The sequence below is a fragment of the Macaca nemestrina genome, chromosome 1 (assembly GCF_043159975.1).
Source record: "Macaca nemestrina isolate mMacNem1 chromosome 1, mMacNem.hap1, whole genome shotgun sequence".
NCBI classification, from domain to species: Eukaryota; Metazoa; Chordata; class Mammalia; order Primates; family Cercopithecidae; genus Macaca; species Macaca nemestrina.
Window position 1 is genome coordinate 213324621 of NC_092125.1, and position 14768 is coordinate 213339388.

The 14768-nt window shown below is 55.3% G+C and overlaps 1 protein-coding gene across 4 annotated transcripts in view; it reads left to right on the top strand.

Annotated features, from left to right (window-relative positions):
• Positions 1–14768, top strand: part of LOC105483084 (kinesin family member 17) — a 54696-nt gene that overhangs the window by 20073 nt on the left and 19855 nt on the right. For all 4 annotated transcript variants that reach the window (XM_011743710.2, XM_011743711.2, XM_011743712.2 and 1 more), the window contains exons 6-10: positions 201–310; positions 7269–7416; positions 9934–10490; positions 11748–11828; positions 12851–13062. In XM_011743710.2, the coding sequence (XP_011742012.2) occupies positions 201–310; positions 7269–7416; positions 9934–10490; positions 11748–11828; positions 12851–13062 (1108 nt within the window). The remainder of the gene's footprint in view (positions 1–200; positions 311–7268; positions 7417–9933; positions 10491–11747; positions 11829–12850; positions 13063–14768) is intronic.

Genomic DNA, 14768 nt, shown 5'->3' on the forward strand with positions numbered 1-14768 from the left:
TCGATCTCCTGACCTCGTGATCCGCCCGTCTCGGCCTCCCAAAGTGCTGGGATTACAGGCGTGAGCCACCGCGCCCGGCCAAGCTCAATACTTTAAAGTCTTTTTGAATGACCATGAGGTCGTCTTTTTACAGATTTCCGTGTAATTCCTGCACACCATCTGCCCCTTGTCCTGGCTGCTAATTTCTGTTTCTCTTCCAGCCTTGCTGTCCAGGCAGGTGCCCCCAGACCCTGTGCAGCTGGAGGAGAAGCTGTTGCCCCCACCTGTGATCCAGCATGACATGGAGGCCGAGAAGCAGCTGATCCGGGAGGTGAGATCCAAGTGGGTGGGAACATGGAGAAGGGGCAGGCAGGTGTGGCCCAGCAAGAAGGGCAGAGCTGCCGCTGGGTCCAATGCGGTATCACCGTACCTTCACCTTGGGGTTGGTCCTGAGAAAGTTGAGGCTCAAAGAGATGCCAGGACTTGCCCAACGTCACACAGCAAAGAGTCTGAGCCAGGATTTGAACTTGAGTTCTTGACTCCAGACTGCAGTCAGTACTGCCTCAGGGCCTGCATGGTGAGAATAGAGGGGTGCAGGGGCGTCTCCAGGGGCGTGTTCTCCCCCTCGGTTTTGAAGGAAGGGGTAGCTGTGCATTGATGGAAGCAGAAAAGGCATGCCTGGCTGTGGAAATGGCCTGTGCAGGGGCGAGGCAGTCAGGGTGCGGAGGAGTCTGTCCCGCAGCAGCCGTGAACAAGCCAGGGTCTTAGAGCCAGGCAGCCCGTTTGACCAGCAGGTATGTGGTGTTAGCCTCCTGGAAAAAGCTGTCACCTGGGGCGCCTGGGTCCTCTCATGTGAGTGCCTCCCAACATCCCTGGGAAGCAGCGGGTGAGATGATGCCCCTGATTTCCAAAGGCAGAGCTGATCCCCAGAGCAGGACTTCCACAGCCAGGCGTGGTGGGGCCTCCCCACTCCTGCCTTTGGCTCCATCCCTGACTCCAGGCTCTGTTGGTTTCCAGAGAATCCCGCCTAAATGCTGCATCCTGAGACCTGAGTGTGCGGTGGAGTTTGACATGTGGCAGTCCCTTTATTCATTTATTTATTTACTTATTTATTTTTGAGACAGCATCTTGTTGTCACCCAGGCTGGAGTGCAGTGGTGCGATCTCAACTCACGCAGCTGCAAACTCCCTGGCTCAGGTGCTCCTTCCACCTCAGCTTCCCAAGTAGCCTGGACCACAGGTGCATGTCATTACGCTTGGCTAATTTTTAAATTTTTTTGTAGAGATGGGATCTCTATGTTTCCTAGGCTGGTCTTGAACTCCTGGGCTCAAGCGATCCTCCCACCTCAGCCTCCCGAAGTGTTGGGTTTACAGGCATGAGCCACTGCGCCGGGCCTGATGGTCCCTTTAGATCCCTGGCTTTTCCTGATTTGGAACCCGATGCCACGCAGGACGAGCTATCCAGGGGCTGGGCCTGGATGTGTCCGCTGCTGGACCCCTGCCACTCAACTACGACCTCCCATTCGGGTCCGCCCTCAGGCCTCGGAAGCCCCTGTTGGGCTGTGGGGACCTGGGGCCCAGCCTCTGGGGCAGATAGGAGGACTTTGGGGGTCTCAGTCCTGTGGGCCAGAGGCCTGGGAGAAATCCAGGCCTTGGGTGCTGTACGTGACGGGCGGGGCCTGTGCTGTTTGGGGAGAGGCTCGATGGTGCCCCCAGCGGACGCCGTCCGCCCCTGCTGGCTCTGGGAGCTCTGCGGCGGGCACTGCCTTTCTCCCTCCACTGCCGTTTCCAGCCCGGGTGTCAGGTCCCTTCCTGTAGCCGTGGGGAGGCTCCCAGGGAGGCTTTAGCAAGGAGGGGCCCTGGGGGATGGCTGAGCTCAGATAAGCCCACAGAAACCAGAGAAGCCAGCCTACTGGAGTTCGGAGTGGGCATGGAGTCGCACAGGGGGGCTCGGAGGCTGGGAGTCACACATGGAGTCGCAGCCCGGGGGGCTTTGGTCACAGATGGAGGGGGTGGGGCGGGCTGTGCAGGACGGGGACGGAGGCTTCCTTCCCGGGAAGCCCGATGGGGCCGGCGGCCCCGCTCTCCGGTAAGTAGGGCACTGCCTCCCCCTGGTGGTCACCAGGGAGAAGCGACGCCGTTCCTGGCAGGCCCCCGGAGAGCCACGGATGGGGGTGCCTTCTGCCCTGGGGATGGGGTCGCCTGCCTCCTCCTCGTGGGGCGTCCCAGTGGACACTGCGTCAGAGTGCTGCTGCCTGACGCCACCGCCACCAGGATTCCAAGAAACCGTGAGGTTTCTTCTGTGAGCCATGCTTGGAGGAAGCGTTGAAGATGTGTGTGCCCCCCGCACCTCTGCTATCCCTGCTTCCTTCCTCCCTCCCATTTGTTCTTTTCCTCAACTCTCATATTTATTGAGCTCCTGCTATGCTCCTGGGACCATGTTTCGCTTTCTATTCCAGAACCATTCAGGAAAAGGGAGGAGGCCCCTCTGTGTAGGGAAGGGCACGGGCCGGGAGCCGGGTTTCGGTCCCCAGTCTGAACCAGGGGTTTGGACCGGAAGATTCCTGGGGTCCCTCCAGCTTTCACTTTCTGCAGGTCCATCCTTATAGGCTCTGTGACCTTGGGCAGATTGTTGGAGCTCTCTGAGCCTCTGTCTCATCTGCAGAACAGGCATCATAGCGCCTTTCCTGCTGCTGCTTAGGGATGTAAGAGGATGAAATGAAGGGCCGTCTTCTCCTTGGCGGGCTGTGTATCATGTACCAAGCAAGAGTTGGGGGTCAGCTCCGCCATTCAGACCTTAACAGGCATATTGTGAGCGCTTGCTGAGTGCTGGACACTCTAGCCAGAGGGAGATGTGGGGCCAAGGAAGGGTTTTTCATGCTTTAAATGTGGGAAGTAAGAGAGCATGTCTTGTAGACTGTCGGGAATTATCCAGCACAGAGGGAGAAGTCGAGGTACAGGAAGGAGGGGGCGGATCGCAAGCACAAGGTCCTGGAGCTGTGCGGCGTGGGATGAGAGGAGGTGGAGCTTCCAGGTAGACCTGCAGGTGGACGGGAAGGTGAGGGAGTCCTGTGCCTCCCTGTTCTCTGTGACTCACCAGGCAACGAATGTGGGAGGAGAGGAGGGTTGGGAAGACAGAGCGAAAGGGTGGGACTGGGGCTGTGGGCTCAGCCATGTAGAAGCCCACCTGCCTGAGATTCGGGTCCCATGTTTAAAAGTGAGAATGGGGTTGGGCGCAGTGGCTCATGCCTGTAATCCCAGCATTTTGGTATGCCGAAGGGGGCTGATTGCTTGAGGTCAGGAGTTCAAGACCAGCCGGGCCAACATGGCGAAACCCCGTCTCTACTAAAAATACAAAAATTAGCTGGGCGTGATGGCATGTGCCTGTGATCCCAGTTACTTGGGTGGCTGAGGCAGGAGAACTGGTTGAACCCGGGAGGCGGAGGTTGCAGTGAGCCGAGATGGCGCCACTGCACTCCAGCCTGGGCGACAGAGTGAGACTCTGACTAAAAAAAAATTAAAAATTAAAAAAAAAAGGAGACTGGGCCGGGCGCGGTGGCTCAAGCCTGTAATCCCAGCACTTTGGGAGGCCGAGACAGGCGGATCACGAGGTCAGGAGATCGAGACCATCCTGGTCAACATGGTGAAACCCCGTCTCTACTAAAAAATACAAAAAAAAACTAGCCGGGCGAGGTGGCGGGCGCCTGTAGTCCCAACTACTCGGGAGGCTGAGGCAGGAGAATGGCGTGAACCCGGGAGGCGGAGCTTGCAGTGAGCTGAGATCCGGCCACTGCACTCCAGCCTGGGTGACAGAGCGAGACTCCGTCTCAAAAAAAAAAAAAAAAAAAAAGGAGACTGGTGGTGCTGTGCACATGCATATGTTGTGTCCGTGTGTGCGTGTGTGCATGTATGTGTGCATGCGTGTGCATGTATGTGTGCATGTGTGCCTGCATGTGTATGTGTGTGAATGTGTGTGTGTGCATGTGTGCCTATGGGGTGCATGTGTGTGTGCGCATGTGTGCCTGCGGGTACATGTGTGCCTGCATGTGCATGTGTGTGCCTGCATGTGTGTGCGTGAGTATGTGTATGTTTCCATCCGTGTATTGCTAAGGTGAGGCCTGGGTTTAACCAGGGTCAGGGCTGTGCTGGGAGAAAACAATAGAGGGGCTGGGTGAGGGAGTCAGGGATGTTTACTGACTCGAGCCATGGGTCCTGGGATGACTCGAGCCATGGGTCCTGGTGAGGAGGGCAGCGAGAGCAGGGGGCAGTGGAGGAGAGGGCTGCAGGGCTCTGAAGAGCTGCCTGGTCATGGAACCTCCCTGGGCCTCAGTAACACTGTGGGTATTGCTTTGAGGTTCAAGTGTATCTAAAAATGTACTGAAGAATGCACGATTACATCTGAATTATTCTCTGTCCCCTTCTCTCCCTCCCTAAGAGCCTAAATCAGTGCTATCCATGCCAGTTTGTATTTGCCAAAGGGATCTGGAGATGTGGGAGTATGACGTGGTGCTTGCCCACCCCATCCCTGTCCTTGTCCCCTCTCTCTGGCTTACTACAGTGGCAGGCGCGTCTGTCAGCAGTGGCTCCAGAAGACAAAGGGTCCCAGACTATCTTTAATTCATAAATGCCCTGCCCTTCTCTTGGGACGTGTGTGTCAGAGGCCTGAATATGTTGCATGCCCATAACCTGCAGTTCTGCCATTTACTGGCTCCACAGGTGTTTCTTGAATCCCTCTTCTGGCAGGCTCCGAGGTTACAAGACAGGATGGTCCTTCCAGCCTGGCCAAGATGGTGAAACCCTGTCTCTACCAAAAATGTAAAAAATTAGCTGGGTGTGGTGGTGCACACCTGTAGTCCCAGCTACTCAGGAGGCTGAGGCAGGAGAATTGCTTGAACCTGGGAGGTGGAGGTTACAGTGAGCTGAGATCACACCACTGCACTCCAGCCTGGGCAACAGAGCGAGACTCCGTCTCACAACAACAACAAAAAAGGACAGGATGGTCCTTGCTTTCTGGAGGGTGCCTTCTGGTAGGGGAGACCAACAATAAACTGTAATCAAATACGTAGAGATGATCATGAAGGAAGCAATGAGTCAGGCAGAAGTAGCAGCTCCTGTGATTACTAGGAAGCTGGAGAGACAGAAGAGACACAAGGAAGGAAAAGAAGCAACTGGCGGCCCTTGCCCTGGTGTCAGAAGACAGCAGCTGTGGAGGGCTGTGAGGAAGGGGGCGCTGCTGAGACAGCTCACACACTGTTCACACCCATTCACACACCACACACCCATTCACACCCATCCACCCACCATTCACCCAGTCACACCCGTTCACACCTGTTCACACCCATTCACACCCTTCCCCGGGCAAGTGTGTCCTGCCCTTGGCTATCTCCCAGGAGTCCTCATCCTGGGGTAGTGAAATGATTGAAAACCCCATCTCTACCAAAAATACAAAAATTAGCCAGGCATGGTGGGGTGAGCATGTAATAGGCTACTTGGGAGGCAGAGGCAGGAGAATCACTTGAACCTGGGAGGCAGAGGTTGCAGTGAGCTGAAATTGAGCCACTGCACTCCAGCCCAGGTGACAGAGTGAGACTCTGTCTCAGGAAAAAAAAAAAAAAAGCAATAGAGGAAGGGACAGAGAGCAGTGCAGGAGGGCTTCTGAGAGTATGGTCAGGGAAGGCCTCTCTGAGGGGTGTTACTAAGCTGAGGCCTGGGAAGGTGCTTGCCAGGGAGCAGGGCACAGGCCTTGGGGCAGGGAGGAAGTGGGTTTGTCTAGGAGGCCCCAAATGTGCATCATAGCCGTTGAGGGGTAGGCAGGGCCAAATCACTTGGGACTCAGATCAAGTTGGGGAGCTTAGATTTCATCCATGAACATGGGATTCCATTAGCAGCTCCTAAGCAGGGGAGACACCTGCATGGACACCATGGCTGTGTCAGAGGTTGGGGCCAGAGTGAGAACAGAGGTGAGGACCAGGTGGCTGTTTGGATGAGAGCTGGCAGTGATAGCAAAGATGGAGAGAAGTGGGTGAATAAAAATATATTTTGTCATTGATGGATTGAGGACCATTGGGCAGAAAGGTATTTGCCAACGTGGAAAGGTGTTCTTGATATATTGCTGTGTGGATAAAATAGATTGCAAACAAACGCACATATTATTAATCTGTTAAAAATGCACTGAGCAGCCTGGGCATAGTGGCTCACGCCTGTATTCCCAGCACATTGGGAGGCTGAGGCTGGCGGATCACCTGAGGTCAGGAGTTCAAGACCAACCTGGCCAACATGGTGAAACCCCGTCTCTACTAAAAAAAAAAAAAAAAAAAATTAACCGGACTTGGTGGTGGACACCTGTAATCCCAGCTACTTGGGAGGCTGCGGCAGGAGAATCGCCTGAACCTGGGGGGTGGAGGTTGCAGTGAGCTGAGATTGTGCCATTGCACTCCAACCTGGGCAACAAGAGTGAAACTCCATCTCAAAAAACAAACAAACAAACAAAAAGAAGCACTGAGAGGCTGGGTGTGGTGGCTCATGCCTGTAATCCCAACACTTTGGGAGGCCAGGGTGGGAGGATAACTTGAGTCCAGGAGTTTGAGAACAAGCTGGGCAACATAGTGAGACCCCTACTCTAGAAATTTTTTATTTATTTTTATTTTTGAGACAGAGTCTCACTCTGTCACCCAGGCTGGAGAGCAGTGGCATGATCTTGGCTCACTGCGACCCCCACTTCCCAGGTTCAAGCAGTCTCATGCCTCTGCTTCCCCAGTAACTGAGATTACAGGCACGCCACCATGCTTGGCTAATTTTTGTACTTTTAGTAGAGACGGGGTTTCGCCATGTTGGCCAGGCTGGTCTTGAACCATGGCCTCAAGCGATCTGCCTCGGTTTCCCAAAGTGTTGGAGTTACAGGCGTGAGCCACTGCGCCTGCCCCACAAAAATTTTTTTTTTAATTAGCTGATGGTGGCATGCCTATAGTCCCAGCTATTCAGGAGGCTGAGGCAGGAGGATCACTTGAGCCTGGGAGTTTGAGGCTGGAATGAGCCATGATTATGCCATTGCACTCCAGCCTGGGGGACAGAGTGAGACCCTGTCTCAAAAACAAAAGAAAACAAAAAAGCATTGAGAACAGTTTAGAAAGGTCTTCACTAGCAAGTAATTATCACAGTGTTGTACAATTGGATTCTCTTGGCTTACTTATATGTTCTGTATTGTTTGAATAGCAACAAAGGAATACCTAAAGCTGGGTTTCAAAACCATGATAAAATGCTGCCTGCCCTCTGGTCCCCCCTCCCCACCAGGAGTATGAAGAGCGCCTGGCCCGGCTGAAAGCCGACTATAAGGCTGAGCAGGAGTCTCGGGCCAGGCTGGAGGAAGATATCACTGCCATGCGCAACTCATATGATGTCAGGCTGTCCACACTGGAGGAGAACCTACGGAAGGAGACAGGTGGGCACCCCTTGCCTCTCCAGGCTGTCTCGAGGGAAGGTGGCCTCCTTTCTGCCTCACTGCAGTAACTGCATCACAGAGCATTTTCTGCACCCCAGGCTCAGGTCTGTTTTATCCTCACAATGGTCCGGTAAGGTAGGTACGACAGTTATGCTCACTATATAGATGAGGAAACTGAGGCACAGAGAGGGTAAGTAAGTTGCCCATCCATGGTCACACAGCTGGTAAAGGAGAGCCAGGATTTGAACCCAGGCAGTCTGGCCCCAGAGCCAGTGTTCTCACCCACAGCACTGCACTGGGATGGCTTAGCCACGGGCTGGGCTCCAGCTCGAGGCTGACTGTGAGCTGTGAAGTACACCCTTTCTGTAAAGGCAAGCCCCTGCCCCGAATTTCTGTGTTTTCCATTTTCTCCTCTTTTGAGCCTCTCTGTTACCAAAGCAAACACATCCCATAATAAGGATTTAATCCGTAGCCACAAGTTTTTACCTATCTGGAAGTTTTTGTCTTTTTAAAAAAAAAAAAATTTGTTTTGAGATGGAGTCTTGCTCTGTCACCCAGGCTGGAGTGCAGTGGCATGATCTTGGCTCACTGCAACCTCTACATCCCGGGTTTAAGCAATTGTCATGCCTCAGTCTCCTGAGTAGCTGGAATTACAGGTGCACACTACCACACCCGGCTAATTTTTGTGTTTTCAGTAGAGATGGGGTTTCGTCATGTTGGCCAGGCTGGTCTCGAACTCCAGGGCTCAAGCGGTCCACCTGCCTTGGCCTCCCAAAGTGGGATTACAGGCGTGAGCCACTGCACTTGGCCTTTAGTTTTTGTCTTCTTTTTGCCGCCCTAGGATGTTCTGCTGTACCAGTGTCAGTCAAACACGCATGCTGCCTGGAGGTTCAGACTTCCTAGCACTCATGAATAGAGTAGAATCCAGGCCTGGAATGATGATGATACTGATCGCACCGTCGGTACCATTTGTTGCACATTACCACGTGTCGGGTAATTTACCTGCTTTACCTGTACCTTCTCACTGAGCCTCTCTTTCCCCAGTCCAGTGAGGTAGGACTCCCTGAATCTTCCCCTAACCACGTGGAAACCAAGTCTGAGAGAGATCCAGGCCATTTAGCTGGGGAGTGGATCCCATATTTCAGCAAAGGGAAATATCAAGACCCGCTTACAGGGGTCTGGGACACAGCGATGAAGAAATGGGTGGGAGGTATGAGAGGCGCCGGGAGCCCCCTGAGCCGGAGCACTAAGGGGTCCATGTGAATGCAGTCCTGTCTCCACTGCAAGGGAGATGCGCTCCTGGAGGAGACCCAGGGGAAGAGGAGGGAGCCGATTCTAGCATGTTCTGCCCTTTGGAGTGTTCCCTGCAGTCCAGATTGAATATGAGGCCTCCAGCTGCTCTTTGTCTGGCTCTGACATTCATCCACAGCATTCATTTAGCTCTCGCGGATCTAGCATATCCAGTGGACAAGAGCCCTGGGCCGGGCACTCCAGTGGGGGCTCCTAGGGCACCTGGGCATGAAATCTGCTGAACTCCCAGCCTTGGAAGGCAACAAGGCCCCAGGAAGCCTGCCAGTGTGTGAAGAGTGGTCCCGAGGCAGGGCGTGCCGTAAGAGCCCAGCACTTAGTGGCTGTGGAGGTCAGAAAATGGAGAAATCACAGTGTTGGTCAGGGAAGGCTTCCTGGAAGAGGTGGAAGGCAGTAGGTTTGGGTTCTGATAAGAGCAGAGATGGGAAGGCAGGCAGGCTGTAGCCAGCCTCTGGAGGGCCTAGGAGGCTCTGACTCTCAAGCTGGTCTTTTAGAAACAGTGGGCTTGGGCCGGGTGTGGTGGCTCACACCTGTAATCCCAGCACTTTGGGAGGCTGAGGCGGGAGGATCACAAGGTCAGGAGATTGGACCATCCTGGCTTACACAGTGAAACCCCATCTCTACTAAAACTACAAAAAAATTAGCCAGGTGTGGTGGCGGGTGCCCGTAGTCCCAGCTACTGGGGAGGCTGAGGCAGGAGAATGGCGTGAACCTGGAAGGCAGAGCTTGCAGTGAGCTGAGATTGCCCCACTGCACTCCAGCCTGGGTGACAGAGCGAGACTCCGTCTCCAAAAAAAAAAAAGGAAAAGAAACACTGGGCTTGGGGCCACCTTCTGCAGAAGGATCTCTCATTCTGACCCTTTAAAAACCTGAAGGACGGCCGGGCGCGGTGGCTCAAGCCTGTAATCCCAGCACTTTGGGAGGCTGAGACGGGCGGATCACGATGTCAGGAGATCGAGACCATCCTGGCTAACACGGTGAAACCCCGTCTCTACTAAAAAATACAAAAAAAAACCTAGCCAGGCTAGGTGGCGGGCACCTGTAGTCCCAGCTACTCGGGAGGCTGAGGCAGGAGAATGGCGTAAACCCAGGAGGCGGAGCTTGCAGCGAGCTGAGATCCGGCCACTGCACTCCAGCCTGGGCGACAGACCGAGACTCCCTCTCAAAAAAAAAAAAAAAAAAACCTGAAGGAATTTCTCCATTTTGCAGAGGCTGTCTTGCAGGCGGAAGTCCTCTACAAGGCTGAGGTCATGTCCAGGGCCGAGTTTGCCACCAGCTCTGAGTACCCGCCTGCTTTCCAGTATGAGACAGTGGTGAAACCCGAGGTCTTCTCCACGACTGACACTCTGCCCAGTGATGATGTCTCCAAGACTGAGGTTTCCTCCAGGTTTGCGGAGCTGCCCAATGTGGAACCCTCCAAGTCTGGGATTTCTGTGGGCTCCAGTGAGTCATCCTCACTCGAAGAAACCTCTGTGTCTGAGGCTTTCCCTGGGCCCGAGGAGCCCTCCAACGTGGAGGTCTCCATGCCCACTGTGGAGTCCAGGAGCAGATACTTCCTGGATGAGTGTGTCGGGCAGGAGGCCACTGGGCACCAGCTGGGGGAACAGAACTACCTCCCGGAAGAGGAGCCGCAGGAGGTGCCCCTGCAGGGGTTACTAGGCCTGCGGGACCCGTTTGCCGAGGTGGAAGCCAAGCTGGCCAGACTCTCCTCCACCGTGGCCAGGACAGACGCACCCCAGGCAGACATCCCCAAGGTCCCCGTGCAGGTAGCTGATGTCATGCCTGGTGCCATGCAAACGCTGAGCAGGCAGAGCTTGCCCAGGGTCTGGAGCTCACTGTCCACACACTGTTCACACACACGGCCTCTGCTGCTCAGGCCGTGGCTCCACTGTGTCCGCTGTGGCTCTGGCACTGGTGGCTGGTTCAGGGGCACTGGTGTCCAGGGGTTGGGAAAGGAGAAGATCTGTCTCATGCTCTGTAATTCAATAAGAGAGTTGGGGTCGAGGTGCAAGGTTATGCCAGGTGGGCACCTGTTCTGCAGATGGAGTGACAGCTGTACGGGGCGTTTGCCCAGTTGCCATGGTTACAGTGAGTGTCCAGGCCTGACGGAGACTTGGGCAACCCTCACCGGCTCGTGAGCTCCGTAGTGAGCTGGGTGGGGGGTCTGTGGGAATCCAGCCACCTTTCAGTGACCGTCAGGCTTCTGGGACCCTGCTCTTCCTCCGTCCGGCCCCCTGACCAACATCTTCTCCCTTTTCAACAACCCTCTTGTTTTAAAAAAATGTTCCTCTTGGCCAGGCACATTGGCTCACTCCTGTAATCCCAGAACTTTGGGAGACCGAGGTGGGTGGATCGCCTGAGGCCAGGAGTTCAAGACCAGCCTGGCCAACATGGTGAAACCCCATTTCTACTAAAACTATAAAAATTAGCCAGGTGTGGTGGCGTGCACCTGTAATCCCAGCTACTCAGGAAGCTGAGGTAGGAGGATCACTTGAACCTGGGAGATGGAGATTGCAGTGAGTCAAGATCGCACCACTGTGCTCCAGCCTGGGTGACAGAGTGAGACTCCATCTCAAAGAAAAAAAGAGTCCTATTTTCTTCTCTTTTTGTTCTCTGCTTTCCTTTCCTTTCCTGTGTGTGTCTGTGTTTGTGTGTGTGTGTCTGTGTGTGTGTGTATTTAGAGAGACAGATCTCAGGTCTACCACTTCCTTGGTGTGTGACCTTTCTGAGCTCGGTTTCCTCATCTGTAAAACGAGGATGTGGATACAGGCAACACTCCTGGTACACAGCAGGAGCCCACCACATGCCCTGACCCGCAGCCCTTGTCCCATTTCCTCTCTTCTCTGTTCTCTCCCTCATCTCTTCCCCCACTTTGTGCTCCTTCTCTCAGGAGTGACAGGCAGGGGAGGGTAGCGGGTGGTAGGAGGCCTTGGGGAGTTGAAGTGAAGCCAGGGGTAAGGGAGCAGAGGATGGTTCTGGCCCAAATCAGCCTTCTTCCTCCCCCATCCCCTCTCTCCTCCCAGGCCCCTGTGCTGACAGACCTGCTGGAGCCCAGGGATGCCAGACCCGAAGCCGAGGCGGCTGATGACTTCCCGCCCAGGCCTGTGAGTACCTCCCTGGGTCTCCGTGTTGGGAACGGGGTTCTCTTCAACTTCCTGGGAAACTCCAGCTTGTCTTCTCCCTCCCTGCGCCTCAGTTTCCTCATGCATGAGCTGAGAACAACAACCCCCGCCTTCCCCGGGCTTGTGGCCCATGGCCCGTGACCAGGCAGTATGCAGTGGGAGGAACCATCATCTTCTTATGGAGTGAAAGAGGCCTGTTGTTCTAGATGGTGGCTTTCAAACCTTCCTCAGCCTTGGTGCCCTTTGTGTAAAGCAGTTGAGGCCCAGTGTATGTAAAGGACAAGGGCTGCAGGTCGGGGCTGGTAGCCCCTAAGACACCATCAGGGAACCCAGTTTGAACACCCCAGGAGAGCGAGAGGAGGCTTTAAATCTCCCCACATTTATAGAGAAGACAATCTAGACTCAAGGGTGGGCTGGGCACAGGGCCTGCAGCAGACTCTCAGCGGGGCGTAGATGGAGCGGCCGGGGTAGCCCTGGCTAGGAAGTGACTCTGAGATGGGACCCAGGCGTGAAGGAGGGACGGGGGGAAGCAGCAAGCAGAGGGGACAGCAAGTGCCAAGGTCCTATGGCTGGAAAGACCTTGACTTTCTGAGCGATGGAAAAGGAGGCCAGGGTGGTGGGGGAGGCCGTGGAGGTAGGGAGCCGGCGGAGAGGAAAGTGGACTTTGCTGCTAACGCGACGGGAAGTCACGCGGGGCTCATCGGAACGGGATGTGATCAGTTTCTATTTTAAGATGGCCCTGGCTGCCTGTGAAGACTGGATTGTGGGAGGTGAGAGAGGAAGCTGGGAGCTTTCCTCCCAGCGTGGGGGTGTCAGTGGGAATAGCGGCAGTAAGAACTCAACAGGGCGTGTTTCTGTGTCACTGGGGTCCCTGAGCTGGAGGTGATCTGTCGGGGCTGCAGCAGGCGGAATGGCCCAGTCTGGGACTGAGCCTCCTGGGAGACATCGGGCGTGGGGGAGGGGGTGGCCTTCCCACCTCCACCTGGGTTTCTCTTCACACTCAGGAGGTAGATCTGGCCTCCGAAGTGGCCTTGGAGGTGGTGCCGACGGCAGAGCCTGGCGTGTGGTTGGAGACTGAGGCCCCAGTGTCCGTGGTGGCTCAGCCTCAGTCCCTGCCGGCCACAGCCAGTGTGAGGAGGGACAGTGTGGGCATGGAGGTGGCAGTGCTGACCGATGACCCGCTGCCCGTCGTGGACCAGCAGCAGGTGCTGGCCCGGTAAGCAGCAGAGCATGGGGCCGGTGGGACCCCACGGTGGGGTAGGAAGGGGCTGCGTTCCAGGATGGAGGGGGGGTGCCATAGCTTCCTCCCAGCTCTCCCTTCTAACGTGGCAGGGTGGCCCTGATTCGTCTCCAGGCACAGTGGGGACTGGGCGGGCAGGGCTCTGCTCTGGAAGCTACACAGGCTGCCACCAGCATCCCTTGTCAGGCCTGCTGGCCTTTAGGTTTCAGGAATCCCAGGGCAGAGTATCACAGGCTTTTCTCCCATCCCAGCCAAGCCTCCAGCCCCCTGGCCTCCAGTGCCCTCCCTGATGTGATACCCACTCACCCACAGGACAAGTCATCCCCAGGCACTCTCTCAGACCGCCTGGGGAGCTGGCCTTTCCTCACTTGCCGTGTGGCTTTGTTAGGTTGCTTAACTTTTCTGAGCCTCAGTTCTCACTTCTGTTAATGATGTCAGCCCGACCTCCATGCCACAGTCATCCAGGGGTTCAATGGGGGAGACCCAGTCCCAGAGGCCACAGTTCAAACACTAACTGAATGACTCTTGAGTGCTGGGCACAGGACGCAAGAATGAGCAAGCTGCTGCCCCAGTCCCAAGGGCCCACAGGCCAGGGCGGGGGACAGGCAGAGCCAAGAGGGTCCTGTTCTCTAGCAGTTCCCAGCCTGCCTCCTCCACTAGCTCTGCCACCTCGGGCCAACTTGAAACCTCTCTGTGCCTTCGCTGCCCGTCTTCAGAATGGGCGATATCAATAGTCTCAGTGTGAGAAGCTTGTGGTGAGGGTCAAAACGAGGCATTGCCTGCAACGTGGCAGCCCCACGCTGGGCACGCAGTAAACACTTGGCACGTGTCCTGGCTATTTTCGCAGTGTGCTATGGAGGGAAGGCTGAGGGGGGGGTGCGCTTCACAGAAGGGGAGACACCTGAATAAGGTTTGCTGCAGGGGTGGCATCCTAGAGAAAGGGCACAGCACATGCAAAGGTGGGACCCGGCCTGGGCGTTTGGAGACGTGCAAGCAATGAGTGAAAGCTGGAGTGAACAGGGGAGGGGTGCAGGGGGGCTGGAGGGAGGACCCTGTATACCCTCCTTGGGTGCTTGGCTCGACCCACAGCAGGATTTGTTTTTTCTTTTTCTTTTTCTTTCTTTTTTTTTTTTTTTTTTGAGACGGAGCCTTGCTCTGTCGCCCAGGCTGACTGGAGTGCAGTGGCGTGATCTCAGCTCACTGCAACCTCTGCCTCCTGGGTTCAAGCCATTCTCATGCCTCAGTCTCCCAAGTAGCTGGGATTACAGGTGTGCACCACCACGCCTGGCTAATTTTTATATCGTAGTAGAAATGGGGTTTAACCATGTTGGCTAGGCTGGTCTCAAACTCCTGACCTCAAGTGATTCACCTGCCCAGGCCTCCCAAAGTGCTGGGATTACAGGCGTGAGCCACTGCACCCAGCCCCACAGCAGGATTTTAAACAGAGCAGTGACATGGACATGGTTCCCTTTTGCACCGGCTGCCATGGAGCCTGAAGTGGTTAGAGCCTGGCTGCTCGGGTTGCAAAGTTCCATTTTTTTCCTGAGCATGATCCTCTCCTCCTTTTGTGAATCCTTATCAAGCCTCTGGGCTACTCACTCCCTTTGGAAAGAGGCAGGGTTTGAAAAATTTTTGTGTTGCTTCATTAGACAGTGGGAGGTGGCAATTCCCGTAAGCTTTTC